The sequence below is a fragment of the Balaenoptera borealis genome (genome assembly GCF_965194805.1).
Source record: "Balaenoptera borealis genome assembly, chromosome: 13".
Classification (NCBI taxonomy): Eukaryota; Metazoa; Chordata; class Mammalia; order Artiodactyla; family Balaenopteridae; genus Balaenoptera; species Balaenoptera borealis.
The window spans coordinates 84,324,971-84,341,469 of NC_138870.1; the positions used below are offsets into that span (position 1 = coordinate 84,324,971).

The 16,499-nt window shown below is 37.1% G+C and overlaps 2 protein-coding genes across 14 annotated transcripts in view; one reads left to right on the top strand and one right to left on the bottom strand.

Annotated features, from left to right (window-relative positions):
- ANKS1B (ankyrin repeat and sterile alpha motif domain containing 1B) overlaps nucleotides 1–16,499 on the bottom strand; it is a 1,131,483-nt gene that overhangs the window by 798,974 nt on the left and 316,010 nt on the right. The gene's annotated exons all lie outside the window — the stretch shown is intronic.
- GARIN6 (golgi associated RAB2 interactor family member 6) lies at nucleotides 10,036–16,472 on the top strand. The gene is given in 4 exon segments (XM_082349677.1): nucleotides 10,036–10,557; nucleotides 10,563–10,658; nucleotides 10,662–10,862; nucleotides 10,864–16,472. Coding segments are annotated over 4 exon segments (663 nt in total). The 5' UTR covers nucleotides 10,036–10,461; the 3' UTR covers nucleotides 11,134–16,472.

The following is a 16,499-nucleotide window of genomic DNA, read 5'->3' on the forward strand; positions in this document are numbered from 1 at the left end:
ATCACTTAATTGTTAGAGAAATGCAAATTAACATTACAATGAAATGTCACCTGAAGCCCATTAGAATAGCTACTATCAAAAAAAAAAAACAAACAGAAAATAACAAGTGTTGATGAGGATGTGGAGAAATTGGAACACTTGTGCATTGCTGGTGGAAATGAATGATGTGGGGAACTATAGGAAACGGTATGGTGGTTCCTCGAAAAATTAAAACTAGAATTTCCATATGATTCAGAAATTTCACTACTGGGTATTTATCCGAAGAACTTAAAGTAGGATCTCAAAGAGGCATTTGCACATCCATTTTCACAGAAGCATTATTCACAAGACCCAAAAGGTGGAAACCACCCAAGAATCCATCAATGGATGAATGGATAACAAAATGTGGTACATAGATACAATGGAATATTACTCAGCTTTAAAAAGGAAGGAAATTCTAAAACATGCTATAATGTGGATAAACCTTGAGGACATTATGCTAAGTAAAACAGCCAGTCACAAAAAGACAAATACTGATATGATCCAATTTAAATGAGGTAGAGTAGTCAAAATCAAGAGATAGAAAGTAGAGTGGTGGTATACTTTAAAATGGTTACTATATTAAATGTGTATTTAACCACAATTTTTTTTAAGTTCAACAGGGAAATGTATGCAAATGTAACATATAAAATCAATAGAGAGGGACTTCTCTGGTGGCGCAGTGGTTAAGAATCCACCTGCCAATGCAAGGGACATGGGTTCGAGCCCTGGTCCGGGAAGATCCCACATGCTGCGAAGCAACTAAGCCCATACACCACAGCTACTGAGCCTGCACTCTAGAGCCCGCAAGCCACAACTACTGAGCCTGCATGCCACAACTACTGAAGCCCCTGCGCCTAGAGCCCCTGCTCCACAACAAGAGAAGCCACCGCAATGAGAAGCCTGAGCACCACAACGAAGAGTAGCCCCTGCTCGCCACAACTAGAGAGAAAGCCTGCACGCAGCAACGAAGACCCAACGCAGCCAAAAAAAAAAAAAATCAATTGAGAAAGGCTGGACTATTCAAGGAATGATGATGGTACAATTGATCATTAATTTGGGAGCAGGAAGGAACCCAGGATAAATTATAGATTTAAAAATACACACCACATATATATATGCATATATACTTACTTATACACATTATACGTTTACATTATTATACATTTACAGACATACCTCATTTTATTGCGATGCACATAACTGTGCTTCACAGATTTTGTACAAATTGAAAGTTTCTGGCAACCCTGCATTGAACAAGCCTATAATTGCCTTTGTTCCAAAGCATTCGCTCACTTCATGTCTCCATGTCACATTTTGATAATTCACAATATTTCAAACTTTTTCATTATTATTATATTGTGGTGATCTGTGATCAGTGATCTTTGATGTTACTACTGTAATTGTTTGGGGGCTCCATGAACAGTGCCCAAGTAAAAAGGAAAACAATTGATAAATGTGTGTTCCGACTGCTCCACCAACCAGCCTTTCTCTTCCTCTCCTCAGGCCTCCTGTTTCCATGACACAACAATATTGAAATGATGCCAATTAACAACCCTACAGTGGCCTATAAGTGTTCAAGTGAAAGGAAGAGTCGCATGTTATCTCACTTTAAATCAAAGCCTAGAAACAATTAAGCTTAATGAGGAAGACATCCTGAACGCTGAGACAGTCCAAAAGCTAGGGCTCTTGCGCCAAACAATCAGCCAAGTTGTGAATGCCAAGGAAAAGCCCTTGAAGAAAATTTAAAGTGCTACTGCAGTGAACACACAAATGATGAGAAAGTGAAACAGCCTTATTGCTGATATAGAGAGTTTCAGTGGTCTGGATAGAAGATTAAACCAGCCACAACATTTCCTTAAGCCAAAACCTAATCCAGAGCAAGTCCCTAACTCTCTTCAATGCTATGAAGGCCAAGAGAGATGAGTAAACTGCAAAAGAAAAGTCTGAGGCTAGCAGAAATTGGTTCATGCAGTTTAGGGAAAGAAGCTGTCTCCAAAATAGAAAAGTGTAAGGTGAAGAAGCAAGTGTTGATGCAGAAGCTGCATCAAGTTATTCGGAAGATCTAGCTAAGATAAATAATAAAGGTAGCTATACTAAACAACAGATTTTCAATTTAGAGAAACAGCGTTATGTTGGAAGAAGATGCCATCTAGGACTTCCATAGGTAGAGAGAAGTCAATGCCTGGCTTCAAAGCACCAAAGGACAGGCTGACTCTCATGTTAGGAGCTAATGCAGCTGGTGACTTCAAGTTGAAGCCAATGCTCATTTACCATTCTCAAAATCCTAGGGCCCTAAAGAATTATGCTAAATCTACTCTGTCTGTGCTCTAAAAATGGAAAAACAAAGCCTGGATGACAGTCCATCTGCTTACAACATGGTTTACTGAATATTTTAAGTCCACTGTTGACACTATTCAGAAAAAAAAAAATTCTTTTCAAGATATTACTGCTCACTGACAAGCACCTGATCACCCATGAGCTCCGATAGAGATGTACAAGATTCATGTTGATTTCATGCCTGCTAACACAACGTTCATTCTGCAGCCCATGGATCAAGGAGTCATTTTGACTTTCAAGTATTATGATTTAAGAAATACATTTGTAAGGCTAAGCTGTCATAGATTATGATTCCTCTGATGCATCTGGGCAGTCAATTGAAAACCTTCAGGAAAGGATTCACCATTCTAGATGCCACTAAGAACATTTATGAGTCATGGGAAGAGGTCAAAATATCAACATTAACAAGAGTTTGGAAGAAGTTGATTTCAATCCTCATGAATGACTTTTGAGGAGTTTAAGACTTCAGTGGAGGAAGTAACTGCAGATGTGGTAGAAACTGCAAGAGAACAAGAATTAGGAATGGAGCCTGAAGATGTGACTGAATTGCTGCAGTCTCATGATAAAATTTTAATGGATGAGGAGATGCTTCTTACGAATGAGCAAAGAGAGTGGTTTCTTTTTTTTTTTTTTAATTTATTTATTCATTTATTTATATTTTTTTTGGCTGTGTTGGGTCTTCGTTTCTGTGCAAGGCCTTTCGCTAGTTGCGGCAAGTGGGGGCCACTCTTCATCACGGTGTGCGGGCCTCTCACTATCGCGGCCTCTCTTGTTGTGGAGCACAGGCTCCAGACGCGCAGGCTCAGTAGTTGTGGCTCACAGGCCTAGTTGCTCCACGGCATGTGGGATCTTCCCAGACCAGGGCTTGAACCCGTGTCCCCTGCATTGGCAGGCAGACTCTCAACCACTGCGCCACCAGGGAAGCCCGAGAGTGGTTTCTTGAGATGGAATCTACTCCTGGTGAAGATGCTGTAAAGATTATTAAAATGACAACAGGATTTCAAATATTACATAAACTTATTGGTTGATAGAGCAGCTGCAGGGTTTGAGAGGACTGACTCCAATTTTGAAAGAAGTTTTACTGTGGGTAAAATGCTATCAAACCTCCTTACATGCTACAGGGAAATCATTCACGAAAGGAAGAGTCAGTTGATGCAGCGAACTTCATTATGATCTTCTGTTAAGAAATTGGCTCGGCCACCCCAACCTGCGGCAAATACCACCCTGATGGAGTCAGCAGCCATTGACATCGAGGCAAAATCCTCCACCAGCAAAAAGATTATTACTCTCTGAAGGCTCAGATCAGATGATGGACAGTTTTTAGCAATAAAGTATTTTTATTGAAGTATAATTGACTTACATTAGTTTCAGCTGTATGACATAGTGATTCAATATTTTTATGTATTACAAAACGATCACCACAATAAGTCGTTACCACCTAACCCCATACAAATTTATTAGTGTTATCGACTATATCTCCTATGATGCACATTACAACCCCATGACTTATAACTGGAAGATTGTACTTCTTAATCTCTCTTCCTATTTCACTCATCCCTTCACCCCCTCCTTTCTGGAAACCGCCAGTTTGTTCTCTATATCTATGAATCTGTTTATATTTTCTTATTCATTTACATTCAATGGTATTTATCTTTCTTTGCCTGACATTTTTCTTAGCATAATACCCTCTAGGTCCATCCATGGTGTCACAAACAGCAAGATTTTTTTTTACGGCTGAGTAATATTCCATTGTGTATGTATATACCACACCTTCTTATCCATTCATCCATTGATAGTCACTTAGGCTGCTTCCATATGTTGGCTATTATAAATAATGCTGCAATGAACATAAGGGTGCATATATCTTTTCAAACTACTGTTTTCATTTTCTTCAGATAAATACCCAGGAGTAGATTTGCTGGATTGTCTGCTAGTTCTATTTTTAATTTTTGGAGAGACTGCCATACTATTTTCCATAGCAGCGACAATAGTTTACATTCCCATCATCTGTGCAGGAGGGTTCCCTTGTCTCTACATCCTGGCCAACACTGGTTATTTGGGGTTTTTGTTGTTGTTGTTGTTGTTGTCTTTGATAACAGCCATCCTGACAGGTGTGAGGTGATATCTCTTTGCAGTTTTGATTTGCATATCCCTGACCACTAGTGATGTTCAGCATCTTTTCATGTGCCTGTTGACTAACTGTATGCCTTCTTTGGAAAAATGTCTATTCAGATCCTCTACTTTTTAATCAAGTTGTTTGTTTTGATGTTGAGTTGAATGAGTTATTTGTATATTTTGTATATTAACCCCTTATTGGATATACCATTTGCAAATATTTTCTCCCATTCAGTAGGCTGTTTTCTTTTGTTGATAGTTTAGCTCACTGTGCAAAAGCTTTTTAGTTTGATGTAGTCCCATTTGTTTATCTTTGCTTTTACCTCCCTTGCCTGAGGAGACATAACCAAAAAAATATTGCTAAGACTGATGTCAAAGAGCATACTGCCTATGTTTTCTTGTAGCAGTTTTATGGTTTCAGGTCTTATATTTACGCCTTTAATCTATTTTGAGGTTTTTTTTTGTATATGGTGTGAGAAAGTAGTCCAGTTTGATTCTTTTGCATGTAGCTGTCCAATTTTCCCAACACCATTTATTGAAGAGGCTGTCTTTTCCCCATTGTATGTTCTTGCCTCATTTGTCAGAGATTAATTGATCATATAAGTGTGGGTTTATTTCTGGGATCTCTATTTCGTTCTATTGATCTATGTGTCTGTTTTTGCACCAGTACCATATTATTTTGATTACTATAGCTTTGTAGTATAGTTTGAAATGAGGGAGCATGATACCTCCAGCTTTGCTCTTTCTCAAGATTGTTTTGGCTGCTCAGGATCTTCTGTTTCCACAAAAATTTTAGAATTATTTGTTCTAGTTCTGTGAAAAATGCCATGGGTATTTTGATGGGGATTGCATTGAATCTGTAGATTGCCTTTGGAGGTGTGGTTATTTTAACAATATTAATTCTTCCAGTCCATATGCACAGTATATCTTTCCATTATTTTGTGTCATCTTCAATTTCTTTCAGTAGAGGCTTATAGTTTTCTGAACAGCAGGTCTTTTACCTCCTTGGTTGGATTTATTCCTAGGTATTTTATTCTTATTGATGCAATTCTAAATGGGATTGCTTCCTTAATTTCTCTTTCTGATAGTTCATTGTTGGTGTATAGAAACAACATATTTTTGTATATCAATTGTTTATCATGTAACTTTATTGAATTCATTTATTATATCATAGTTTTTTGGTGGCAACTTTACGATTTCTACATATAGTATCATGTCATCTGCAAACAGTGAGAGTTGGTTGTTGTTTTTGGGGGGTTTTGTTTTATTTTGTTTTTAGGCCACGCCATGCAGCTTGCGGGATCCTAGTTCCCCGACCAGAGACTGAACCCGTGCCCTTGGCAGTGAAAGTGCAGAGTCCTAACCACTGGACTGCAAGTGAATTCCCAGTGAGAGTTTTATTTCTTCCCTTTCAATTTGGATTCCTTTTATTTATTTTTCTTTTCTGATTCTTGTGGCTAGGACTTCCAAAACTATGCTGAATAAAAGTGGTAAGTGTGTTCATCCTCATCTTGTTCCTGATCTTAAAGGAACTGCTTTCTGCTTTTCAGCGTTGAGTATGGTGCTGTTTATGACAATTTAGGTATTTTCTAAGACAAAATAGGTTTTCTGTACCATATCACTTCCTCTGAGCCCTACTGGAAGAATCTTTAATATTCACATTTATGTTCAAGGCAATCTAGGCTTTTTCTATCATGCTATTCAAAATTATTCCAGCTCCTATCCACTGCCCAACTCCAAAGCCACTTCCACATTTTAGTGTATTTGTTACAGCAGCATCCCACTTCTAGGTACCAAAATGTGTGTTAGTTTCCCAGGGCTGCTATAACAAATTATCACAAACTCAGTAGCTTAAAACAAAAGAAATTTATTCTCTTACAGTTCTGAATGTCAAAAGTCCAAAATGATTCTCACAGGGCTAAAATCAAGGTATTGGTGGGGCTGGTTCCTCTAGGGGAGAATGCATTTCCTACTTTTCAGCCAACTGCATTCCTTGGTTCATGGCCACATCACTTCAACCTCTGTATCCATCATCACATATCCTTCTCTGACTTTGACCCTCTATCCTTTTTCTTTTTTAAATATTTATTTATTTACTTACTTACTTATTTATTTTGGCTGCACTGGGTCTTTGTTGTGGCACATGGGATCTTCGTTGCAGCAGGTGGGATCTTTAGTTGCAGCATGAGGACTTCTTAGTTGTGGCATGTGGGCTTCTTAGTTGTGGCATGCGAGCTTCTTAGTGCAGCATGTGGACTTCTTAATTGCGGCATGCATGCAGGATCTAGTTCCCCAAGCAGGGATCAAACCCTGGCCCCCTGCATTGGGAGCGCAGAGTCTTACCCACTGGATCACCATAAGGACCGTTGGGCTCACACTGGGTCCACCTGGATAATCCAGGGTATCTCCCCACCTCAGGATCCTTAACTTAATCATATCTGCAAAGTCCCTTTGCCATGTAAGGTCACATACTCACAAGTTGTAAAGATTAGAATATGGGCATCTTTGGAGGGAATTAATCTGCTTACTACAGCCATGTCCATTATTAACTGAATTCTGTTTAAAATGTTTAACCCATATTTTCACTTACATAGTTTTAAGCACTGCCCCCACTGAATGCTCATCTTACTGAACTAACATTTTTGTCATTTCCATATTTCAAATGTTGGTTCTTCTAAAAGTTTTGGCAAGAAGAAATGCAGCAACAGAATAAGATTATGTATTGCACCACAAATTCCCAGAACTGTTAATATCTGAATAATTCCTTAACTTATTATTTTTGTTTGGAATATTTCCAAAGTATGTAGTAGTTTTATTACGGGGGAAAAGTTAAACCCCTATCCAAAACCGTAAGTATTCTGGAGTTGAAAGATATCTAAAGTATCATCTCAATTTCAAGGATGACAAATATAAGGCCCAGGGAGGTTAAATAATTTACCCAGTGACATAAACTCTTATGTAGAGGAGAAGGAACATAAATTTATTTTAAGAATGTCTAATGACTAACTATGAAAAGCTAAGAGCTGCTGCATTTACATAAAAATAATTTATTTAAAAAAAATTTTTATTGAAGTTATAGTTGATTTACAGTGTTGTGCCAATCTCTGCCGTGCAGCAAAGTGACTCAGTTATACACACATAGACATTCTTTTTTCATATTCTTTTCCATTATGGTTTATCACAGGATACTGAATATAGTTCCCTGTGCTATACAGTAGGACCTTGTTGTTTACACATTCTAAATGTCATACTTTGCATCTACCAACCCCAAACTCCCAGTCCATCCCTCTCTCTCCCCCCTTCCCCTTGGCAACCACAAGTCTGTTCCCTTTGTCTATGAGTCTGTTTCAGTTTTGTAGATAGGTTCATTTGTGTCATATTTTAGATTACACATATAAGTGATATCACATGGTATTTGTCTTTCTCTTTCTGACTTACTTCACTTAGTATGATAATCTCCAGTTGTATCCATGTTGCGGCAAATGACATTATTTCATTCTTTTTTATGGCTGAACAGTATTGTATATATGTATACAACCACAACTTCTTTATCCATTCATCTGTTGATGGACATTTAAGTTGTTTTCATGTTTTGGCTATTGTGAACAGTGCTGCTATGAACATGGGGGTGCATGTTATCTTTTGGTACAGAAACAGGCATACGGATCAATGCAACAGAATAGAGAGCCCAGAAATAAACCCACACACCTATGGTCAATTAATCCTTGACAAAGGAGGCAAGAATATAAAATGGGAAAAAGACAGTCTCTTCAGCAAGTGGTGCTTGGAAAGTTGGACACCTGCATGTAAATCAATGAAGCTAGAACACACCCTCATACCATGTACAAAAATAAACTCAAAGTGGCTTAAAGACTTAAACATAAGACATGACACCATAAAACTCCTAGAAGAGAGCATAGGCAAAACATTCTCTGACATAAATCGTACCAATGTTTTCTTAGGTTAGTCTCCCAAGAATTTATTAATCTCAGTTCCAGGTAGATTTTTTATTTAGCCATCTGAGCTTCTTAAGTATTGAAGCAAATATTAAGATAGTTTTCTAAATACCTAGAGGAATTTCAGATAAAATTCATCAGACTCATGAAAATAGACATATTTGCCAGAACACTACACGTGATAGTTATCAGGCCAAGTAAGAGAGGTTCTACTGTTGTTGGTCTAATGACTGGTTAGGAAAAAATCCTGAAAGTCCTTAGGCCCTACAAGTAATATAGCTTCTGGTTTCCCTGGAGACAAGGCAATTAGCTCAGTGGTCTAGTGGAAGCCTAAGATAAATATCTTGTAACATATGTGCACAGCATAAAAGTGCTTTTAAGAAAATCGGTATATCTTCACTTTATTTTTTAAAAAGCACCTAAATTAAATTATACTGTATCCAGTACCTATTCCTTTCAACAAATACCAGAACTTCTTGGATACATTTGAAAGGTTAGTTTAATTAGTAAACGTATGTTAGGCTTATTCTCTTTCCTAATTATAAATAATGTAGACATGAAGTGGAAATCAAAATATAAAGACTTTGGACAGGCCAGTAAGAATTGCTATTGATATGTGACTAGGCCTCTCAATAAATAAAGAATAAAATATTCATACTACCAGAAATAACCAGATACTTCAATATGAAGGGAAGAAAATGTTCATTTTTACTTATAGAACAAACTGAAGACTCAAAAACTATGGCTTTATGTGTGTACGTATGTGCGTGCTATGTATATTGTCATGCCAATAAAGATATTTTAATCTTACTGAATTTATAATATTTATAATAGCTGGCAAAATTTCTCAGAACTTTTTTTAGTAGGCCAATTTGATAATGAGTAAAGAATAGAGCATAAATGTGATGTTTAAGGCTCTTTTCACCATATAGTCAGGGTACAGATGTCTAGGGAAAATCTCAGCATTTTGAGGGTGTGTGAAAACATAAAATTTTGGATGGCTGTAAAAATAGATATTGTTAATAAAAATAGCTTTACTCTTCCTGTTAATAGAAATAATAATTATCCTAACAAAAAAATAGAACGTATAAAGAAAATAAAAATTACACCATCCAGAAATAAGTACTTTAAACATTTCACTGAATATATTATACTTTCATACCCAAACACACACACACAGACGATTTTACATAAATTGGACCACAAGTATAAAGCTAGTTTGAAGCGTTTGTTTTGCTCTTTTTCTTAAAAAAAAAAAAATTCAGGTATATCTTTTCATTTCAATAAATAGGGAACTACATAATCATTCTTATGGCTTCAGAGTATTCTTTCATAGAATGCTCCATAATTTATTTAACCAAATCCTCACTGTAAGATATTAACCCTGTTTATGATATTTTTTGCTACAATAAACCTTGATAAACATTCTGTACATCCAGCTTGTTTACCACCTTGTCCAATTCTCTTTAAGGTAAACTGTCTACAATTAACTCTAACTGTCTGCAGTCAGAAGTGCTGGATAAGACAGTATGCATATTTTAACTCATACCTAACAGAAAGTTTGTCTAACCCTTTGAGAAAGCAATTTGTCAGTATGTATTAAGATCCTTAGATGTGCCCATGGGAGGAGGGGTGGTCTGCTGATCTGTGGCAGTGTGGCCTTGTGAGGGGTTTAGGCCTAGTTGGAAGCTACAGTTTCTGGAGGAGAGGTGCAGTGGAATTACGACTGAATACCAATATCTGTGCACATCAACATCTGTGCACCCTGACATCTACTGCGGCCCTGGCCTCTGCATGCCCTAACATCTCCATGCTCTAGGCAGCGCACAGTCAGGTCCAGGAGCAACTGTCTCTAGCACTGAGCAGTCAGTAATCAGCTCCCCCACCCTGTCCTCAGTCACTCAGAGACAAAGCCTGCAGAAGACCACTGCTAGCCCACCTGCCAGAGAGACCAGGGAAACAGGACGCCCTGCAAGGTGTGGTAAGGAAGGTGTGGAGGAGCCTCTAGGAGCTGTCTTGATAAAAGATAGCGATGAACAGTCAATATACATTACCATACTACAAAGCCGAAGGCAGCCTTGCAATGAGCATGTTTAATACCTACATGGGGAAACTGCAGCGACAACTGTACAAGGGGAGTACCCTATATTCCACTATGCACCAGTGTTTGAGAGTGACTTTATACAGGTCAGCAGAAAAGGAGAAGTGATTGATGTGCACAACCGGGCCTGAACGGTGACTGTGGGCATCGTTCGTACCAGCCCCTGCCTCACACTAGCTGATGTCATGCTGCTGGCCCGACCAGCTGCTATCTGTGATGACTATAACAGATACGGCCCTGCCACCCAGGAAAGAGGTAAAAAGCCTACACAGATCTTAGAGCTAACCAGGCTGCTTCCTTTGAAGTTTGTAAAGATATCCATCCATAACAGTAAAAAAACAACAGCTCCGCCTGAAGCTTGCCACTAGCCGCTCTTTCTACCTTCAGCTGTGTCCCCCTTCAGATACAAGAGATCTTTTTATTCAGTGGGAAAACCTCATTTACATCCTGAGACCACCAGTGGAGGCTTACAGCAGCACCCAGGTCATTCCAGCTAGGGACACTCTGGACATAACTGGGTTTGAGGAAGAGAGTAAGTGCCCAGTGGTAAGCACTCTGCAATCTCTAAAAGACGAGGCCAAGGTGCTTAGGGAGAACAGCTAAAGGTCCTGCAGAGGCTTTGGTACACAGGCTCACCTGGAAAATACATGGATTTTTGGAAGGACTCAGGGCCAAATGAGCCTCATTTGGAGGCCATGGCCCACTGAGGAGGTTCCTAGTACTTCTCCAAGGCTGTATTTCAGAGATTCCTTAACTGTCGGCAACGCTTAATTTCATATCCAATATTGTATTGCCATGTGCAGCATCCTGACCATCCAATCTATTCTTTTTTTTATGTTTCTCTTGCTTTTCTCATTTTTTTATTGGAGTATAGTTGCTTTACACTGCTGTGTCAGTTTCTCTGTACAGCAAAGTGCATCAGCCACACATATACATATATCCCCTCTTTTTTGGATTTCCTTCCCATTTAGGTCACCACAGAGCACCGAGTAGAGTTCCCTGTGCTGTACAGTAGGTTCTCATTAGTTATCTATTTAATACATAATAGTGTATATATGTCAATCCCAATCTCCCAATTCATCCCACCGCCCCCCTTCCCCCTTGGTATCCATACATTTGTTCTCTACGTCTGTGTCTCTATTTCTGCTTTGCAAATAAGATCATCTATACCATTTTTCTAGGTTCCATATATAGATAGATAGATATCGCATTAATATACGGTATTTTTCTTTCTGACTTACTTCACTCTGTATGACAGTCTCTAGGTCCACCCACATCTCTGCAAATGACACAGTTTTGTTCTCTTTTATGGCTGAGTGATATTCCATTGTATATATGTACCACCTCTTCTTTATCAATTCATCTGTTGATGGACATTTAGGTTGCTTCTATGTCCTGGCAATTGTAAATAGTGCTGCAATGAACATTGGGATGCATGTGTCTTTTTGAGTTATGGTTTTCTCTGGGTATATGCCCAGTAGTGGGATTGCTGGGTCATATGGTAGTTCTATTTTTAGTTTAAGGAAACTCCACACTGTTCTCCATAGTGGCTGTATCAATTTACATTCCCACCAACAGTGTAAGAGGGTTCCCTTTTCTCCACACCTTCTCCAGCATTTATTGTTTGTAGATTTTTTGATGATGGCCATTCTGACTGGTGTGAGGTAATACCTCATTGTAGTTTTGATTTGCATTTCTCTAATAATTAGTGATGTTGAGCAGCTTTCCATGTGCCTCTTGGCCACCTGTATGTCTTCTTTGGAGAAATGTCTATTTAGGTCTTATGCCCATTTTTGGATTGGGTTGGTTGTTTTTTAATATTGAGCTGCAAGCGCTGTTTATATATTTTGGAGATTAATCCTTTGTCAGTTGCCTCGTTTGCAAATATTTTCTCCCATTCTGAGGGTTGTCTTTTCGTCTTGTTTATGGTTTCCTGTGCTGTGCAAAAGCTTTTAAGTTTCATTAGGTGCCATTTGTTTATTTTTGTTTTTATTTCCATTTCTCTAGGAGGTGGGTCAAAAAGGATCTTGCTGTGATTTATGTCATAGAGTGTTCTGCCTATGTTTTCCTCAAAGAGTTTTATAGTGTCTGGCCTTATATTTAGGTCTTTAATCCATTTTGAGTTTATTTTTGTGTATGGTGTTAGGGAGTGTTCTATTTTCATCATCCAATCTATTCTTGGACATACTCCAACCCAGCTAAGCTGACATGTTGCAGAATGTATGTCTCCCCGTGACTGCCTTGTACTGATTTTTGTATACATCAGTGACAGTGAGATGTGCACAATTTGCTAGGAGCTATCAAAATATTAAAGCACATACTACCTGACCAGCAGAAATACTAACCAAAGTGTATTTTAATAAGTGTTCTCACTGACAAACTGTCCAAGCAAACTAGAATGATCATTGTGGTCACTGTGGAGATACTGTAGGGGGCACTGTTGCATCAAATGGGAGAGTGGACTTGAGAGCTCAAAATTCTTATTATAAGCTCTTGTTGTTTAGCTATAGGAATAGAAAGGAGCAGTCTTTCTGGTCTCACTTTATTTTACTTGTCTTTCCCTAGGCAAATGCTACCTATTCCTATGGAAGGAATCAGGATCAAGTGAGCATCAGGAGCCTTCACATAAACCCTGAAGTGTTTGGGGCCACCTATTATGATTATGCTGGGGAGGAATGAATTCATCATGCCTCCCACTTATACTGCATTTAAGAGTTCACATAATTCTGCAGTTACAAAGCCTACAGGGCCTGATAAAAGGATCAATTGTAACAACAGGCACCACCACTGGTGCTGTGCATATGACTGCAACCATGTTTGCAGACTCAAAAGAGAAACACAGCCCTAGCAAGAGCAGCCTTCCTAGATCCAGGAGGAAGTACAGTCAGCATGGTCATAGTGGTTGCTTTCAACATGTCTTAATATTGTTGTTAGCAAGGACTGCAAGCCCTCTTGTCCTCAGAGGGTACTTCTAGCCCATAAATAAGAGCTGTTGGCGTCTCCCCATGGGGCAGTATGAGTATGGTGATTGCAGGAGCAGAGACTGCTGGCAAGCATGTTGCAAAACAGCTAAAGACTTAGTATCCAGACCCCTCATCTCAACCTTACAGAGTGAAGGCTACATGAGTGAACAGGATGGTAAACAGAGGGTCTCCACCCATCAGGACTGACTCTTTAGGAAGAGCCTCAAAGCCCTGTGCTGCACATGGTGCAGAGGTGGACATCTCATCTAAGACGGTGGAGGAAAGCAACATCATCCACCATAACACAACTCAACTCAGATTCTCTGCTCTAATAACATACGCTCTATTAACAGGAAAGGGTAGTAATAAAACTAAATAGGGATTTACAATCAGGCTCTGAACTATCTGTAACCTTCCCTTCACTTGATATTGTGATTAAATGAACAGATGACAGAATAAAATGCTAAAGATTACTCTCAAAGATCCCGATCCATCTATGATCTACATTTATTAGCCAAAGAAAATTCTAAAACTTCCAGAATACATAACCAGGGACAGAAGCAACCAATAGGAGGCAGGACAAGGTAAATTAAGCCTAGAAAGCAACATGACATCAAAGTTTTAAACTATAAATGTAAAATGTATTAAGCTATACTAGTGTGTCAACCATTGCACATTAATTTTGTTGTGAAATATAATAAAGTATTTTTATAGTTCTGCACCATCACACACTAAAAATGTTATTGTAATTATATATATATGGATGTATATATATATATATATACACATATAAATGTTAAAGGGGAGCCCATCACAAATTGAGAACATTAGTAAAAGAAGACTAGAACACTGGTAAAAGAATTCTACTTTTGATTTGTTATATTAAAGACATTAAAAAAAAACATACTGCATCTCAAGTAAATTTATAGATTTAATGCAGTAACAATTAAAATCCCAATAAGAATACTTTTTAAACTTGACATAGTAATTATAAAATATAAATTTAAAAAGCAGACAATGTCAGTTAATAGTTTTAATACAATAATGATTTCTCCTGCCATATATATGTACAAATATCAAAAGTGGGTCATTGTTTTTAAAAATAGGAAAATTAAGAGGTTCAGAAGAAACCCCAAGCCAAACAGGATGAAATATAATGAAAGTAATGGGAGTTATTGCCAAATGGCAAGTCATAGAAAAACCATATATCAACAAGTTAAAAACAAATATAGAGCCATATTTGAAATTTGTTAAAAGGAATTCTGGATGAAATGAATCAAAAAAAATAAGACCAAGAAGTTTAATGAATTTGATAGTTTAAAAAACTACACAACATACGCTCATACAATATTAAGAAAAAAAGAAAAGCTGCAGGCTAGGAAACATTTTATGGTAAATGTAACTACTAAAATAGTAATACTCAATACTTATTGGAGCAATGCAAGTCTCCACAGAAAAACAGTCAAAGAAAAATATTTAAAAATTGTAAACCAAAAGCAAGTTACTACCAAGCCTACTACCAAACCTAATAAAACAAAATAAATTAAAATTAAAAAAATAAAAGTAAATGTTAGTAAGGTAATGGAGAACCCAGATACAGTCATATATTATTGATAGCTTAGAGCCCTACTACTTTATAAGAATTCTACTTTTAAAATAAAAAATACAAAGGTGTTAATTTTATAAAATAAAAAAATAGGTAAAAACATTCAATTATTGGTAAATTGTTAAGCAGATAAGAGAATATTAATAAAATTAAAACCTATGTTTCTTAATTTCCTTTCTCGTATACCCTTTTGTATATGAGGTAAAACTTTATATGTAAAAACTTTAAGTGAAGAAATGAAACGCTACAGAACATACACATTTGTTTATTATTTAATTCAACTACTACTTAATTCTGACAACATGCCAGGAACAATGTTGGCATTAGATCGTAGACACCAAGCAACACATAGTCTCTACCTTTATGGATCTCACAGCCCAGTATATATTGATAATAATTCTGTAATGGTTAGTATAAATTGTCATAAAGTTCTATAAATAGTTCATATTAAGGTGAAGAGATTCTTTAAGTACTATATGCTGGTTTGATTACCCTAGTTAGTGTGTCACAATAAATTTATATTGGAATTTGGGTGGCTGTGATCAAATTATGACATACATGTAAAAACATGTAATGGTTTCTTAGACAAAATTGTTTCATATTTGTTGCAAAACAGAAAATAATATTTTTGAGATGTGAGTTATTTTCTGTCCTAGATTATTTTTGCACTCACGTTCTATGTGGTTACATATACATACCTTTGCCATTACACCGTTTTTCATATTAAGTGCTTTTTCGTCTTCATGTAGAGATATTTTCTTTGTGGCTTCAAATTTCCTAATTCTGTTTGGCTTATTTTATTTATTTCTGAAACTCCTCTAAGGGCTTGCGGACCACAGTACACAACAAAAATTTGAAGGTGACACCATAGAATTAAAAGTGACTTAATGAGTAGTGAAATGATTTCAAAATTGTAAATGATGTTTTAGTGCTCTGGTCTCATTTTTGAATCGTAGTGCATAATCTTCAGTGGCACACATTATTCTACGATATTCCATTGTGCTAAGAAAAATAATCACTGCTGCTTTTAAAGAGCTTTCATATGCTACCTTTTAAATCATTTTTATTATTATTTAAATATAAATTGTGATTTAATTTCAAAATAGCATTTTTTTAAATGAAATATTTCCAAATCATAGATACTAAAACTTCATAAACAACTCAATTTTTCTGGAACTAGCATCATGACCAAAATAAAACAACCACAAAAAATTATATAGAGTATGTGTTTGCATATGCATACATGTACAGCTTATTACATAAGCATTTTACTGACCTTCAACTGAAGAAAAATTACAAGTGAAGAAGACACTAATTGGATTTGCAGAGGGGAAGAAAACAGATTTACTTAAAAACATAGGCAACCATTTTTATGTTTTATTGTACCTTAAGAAAGCAAA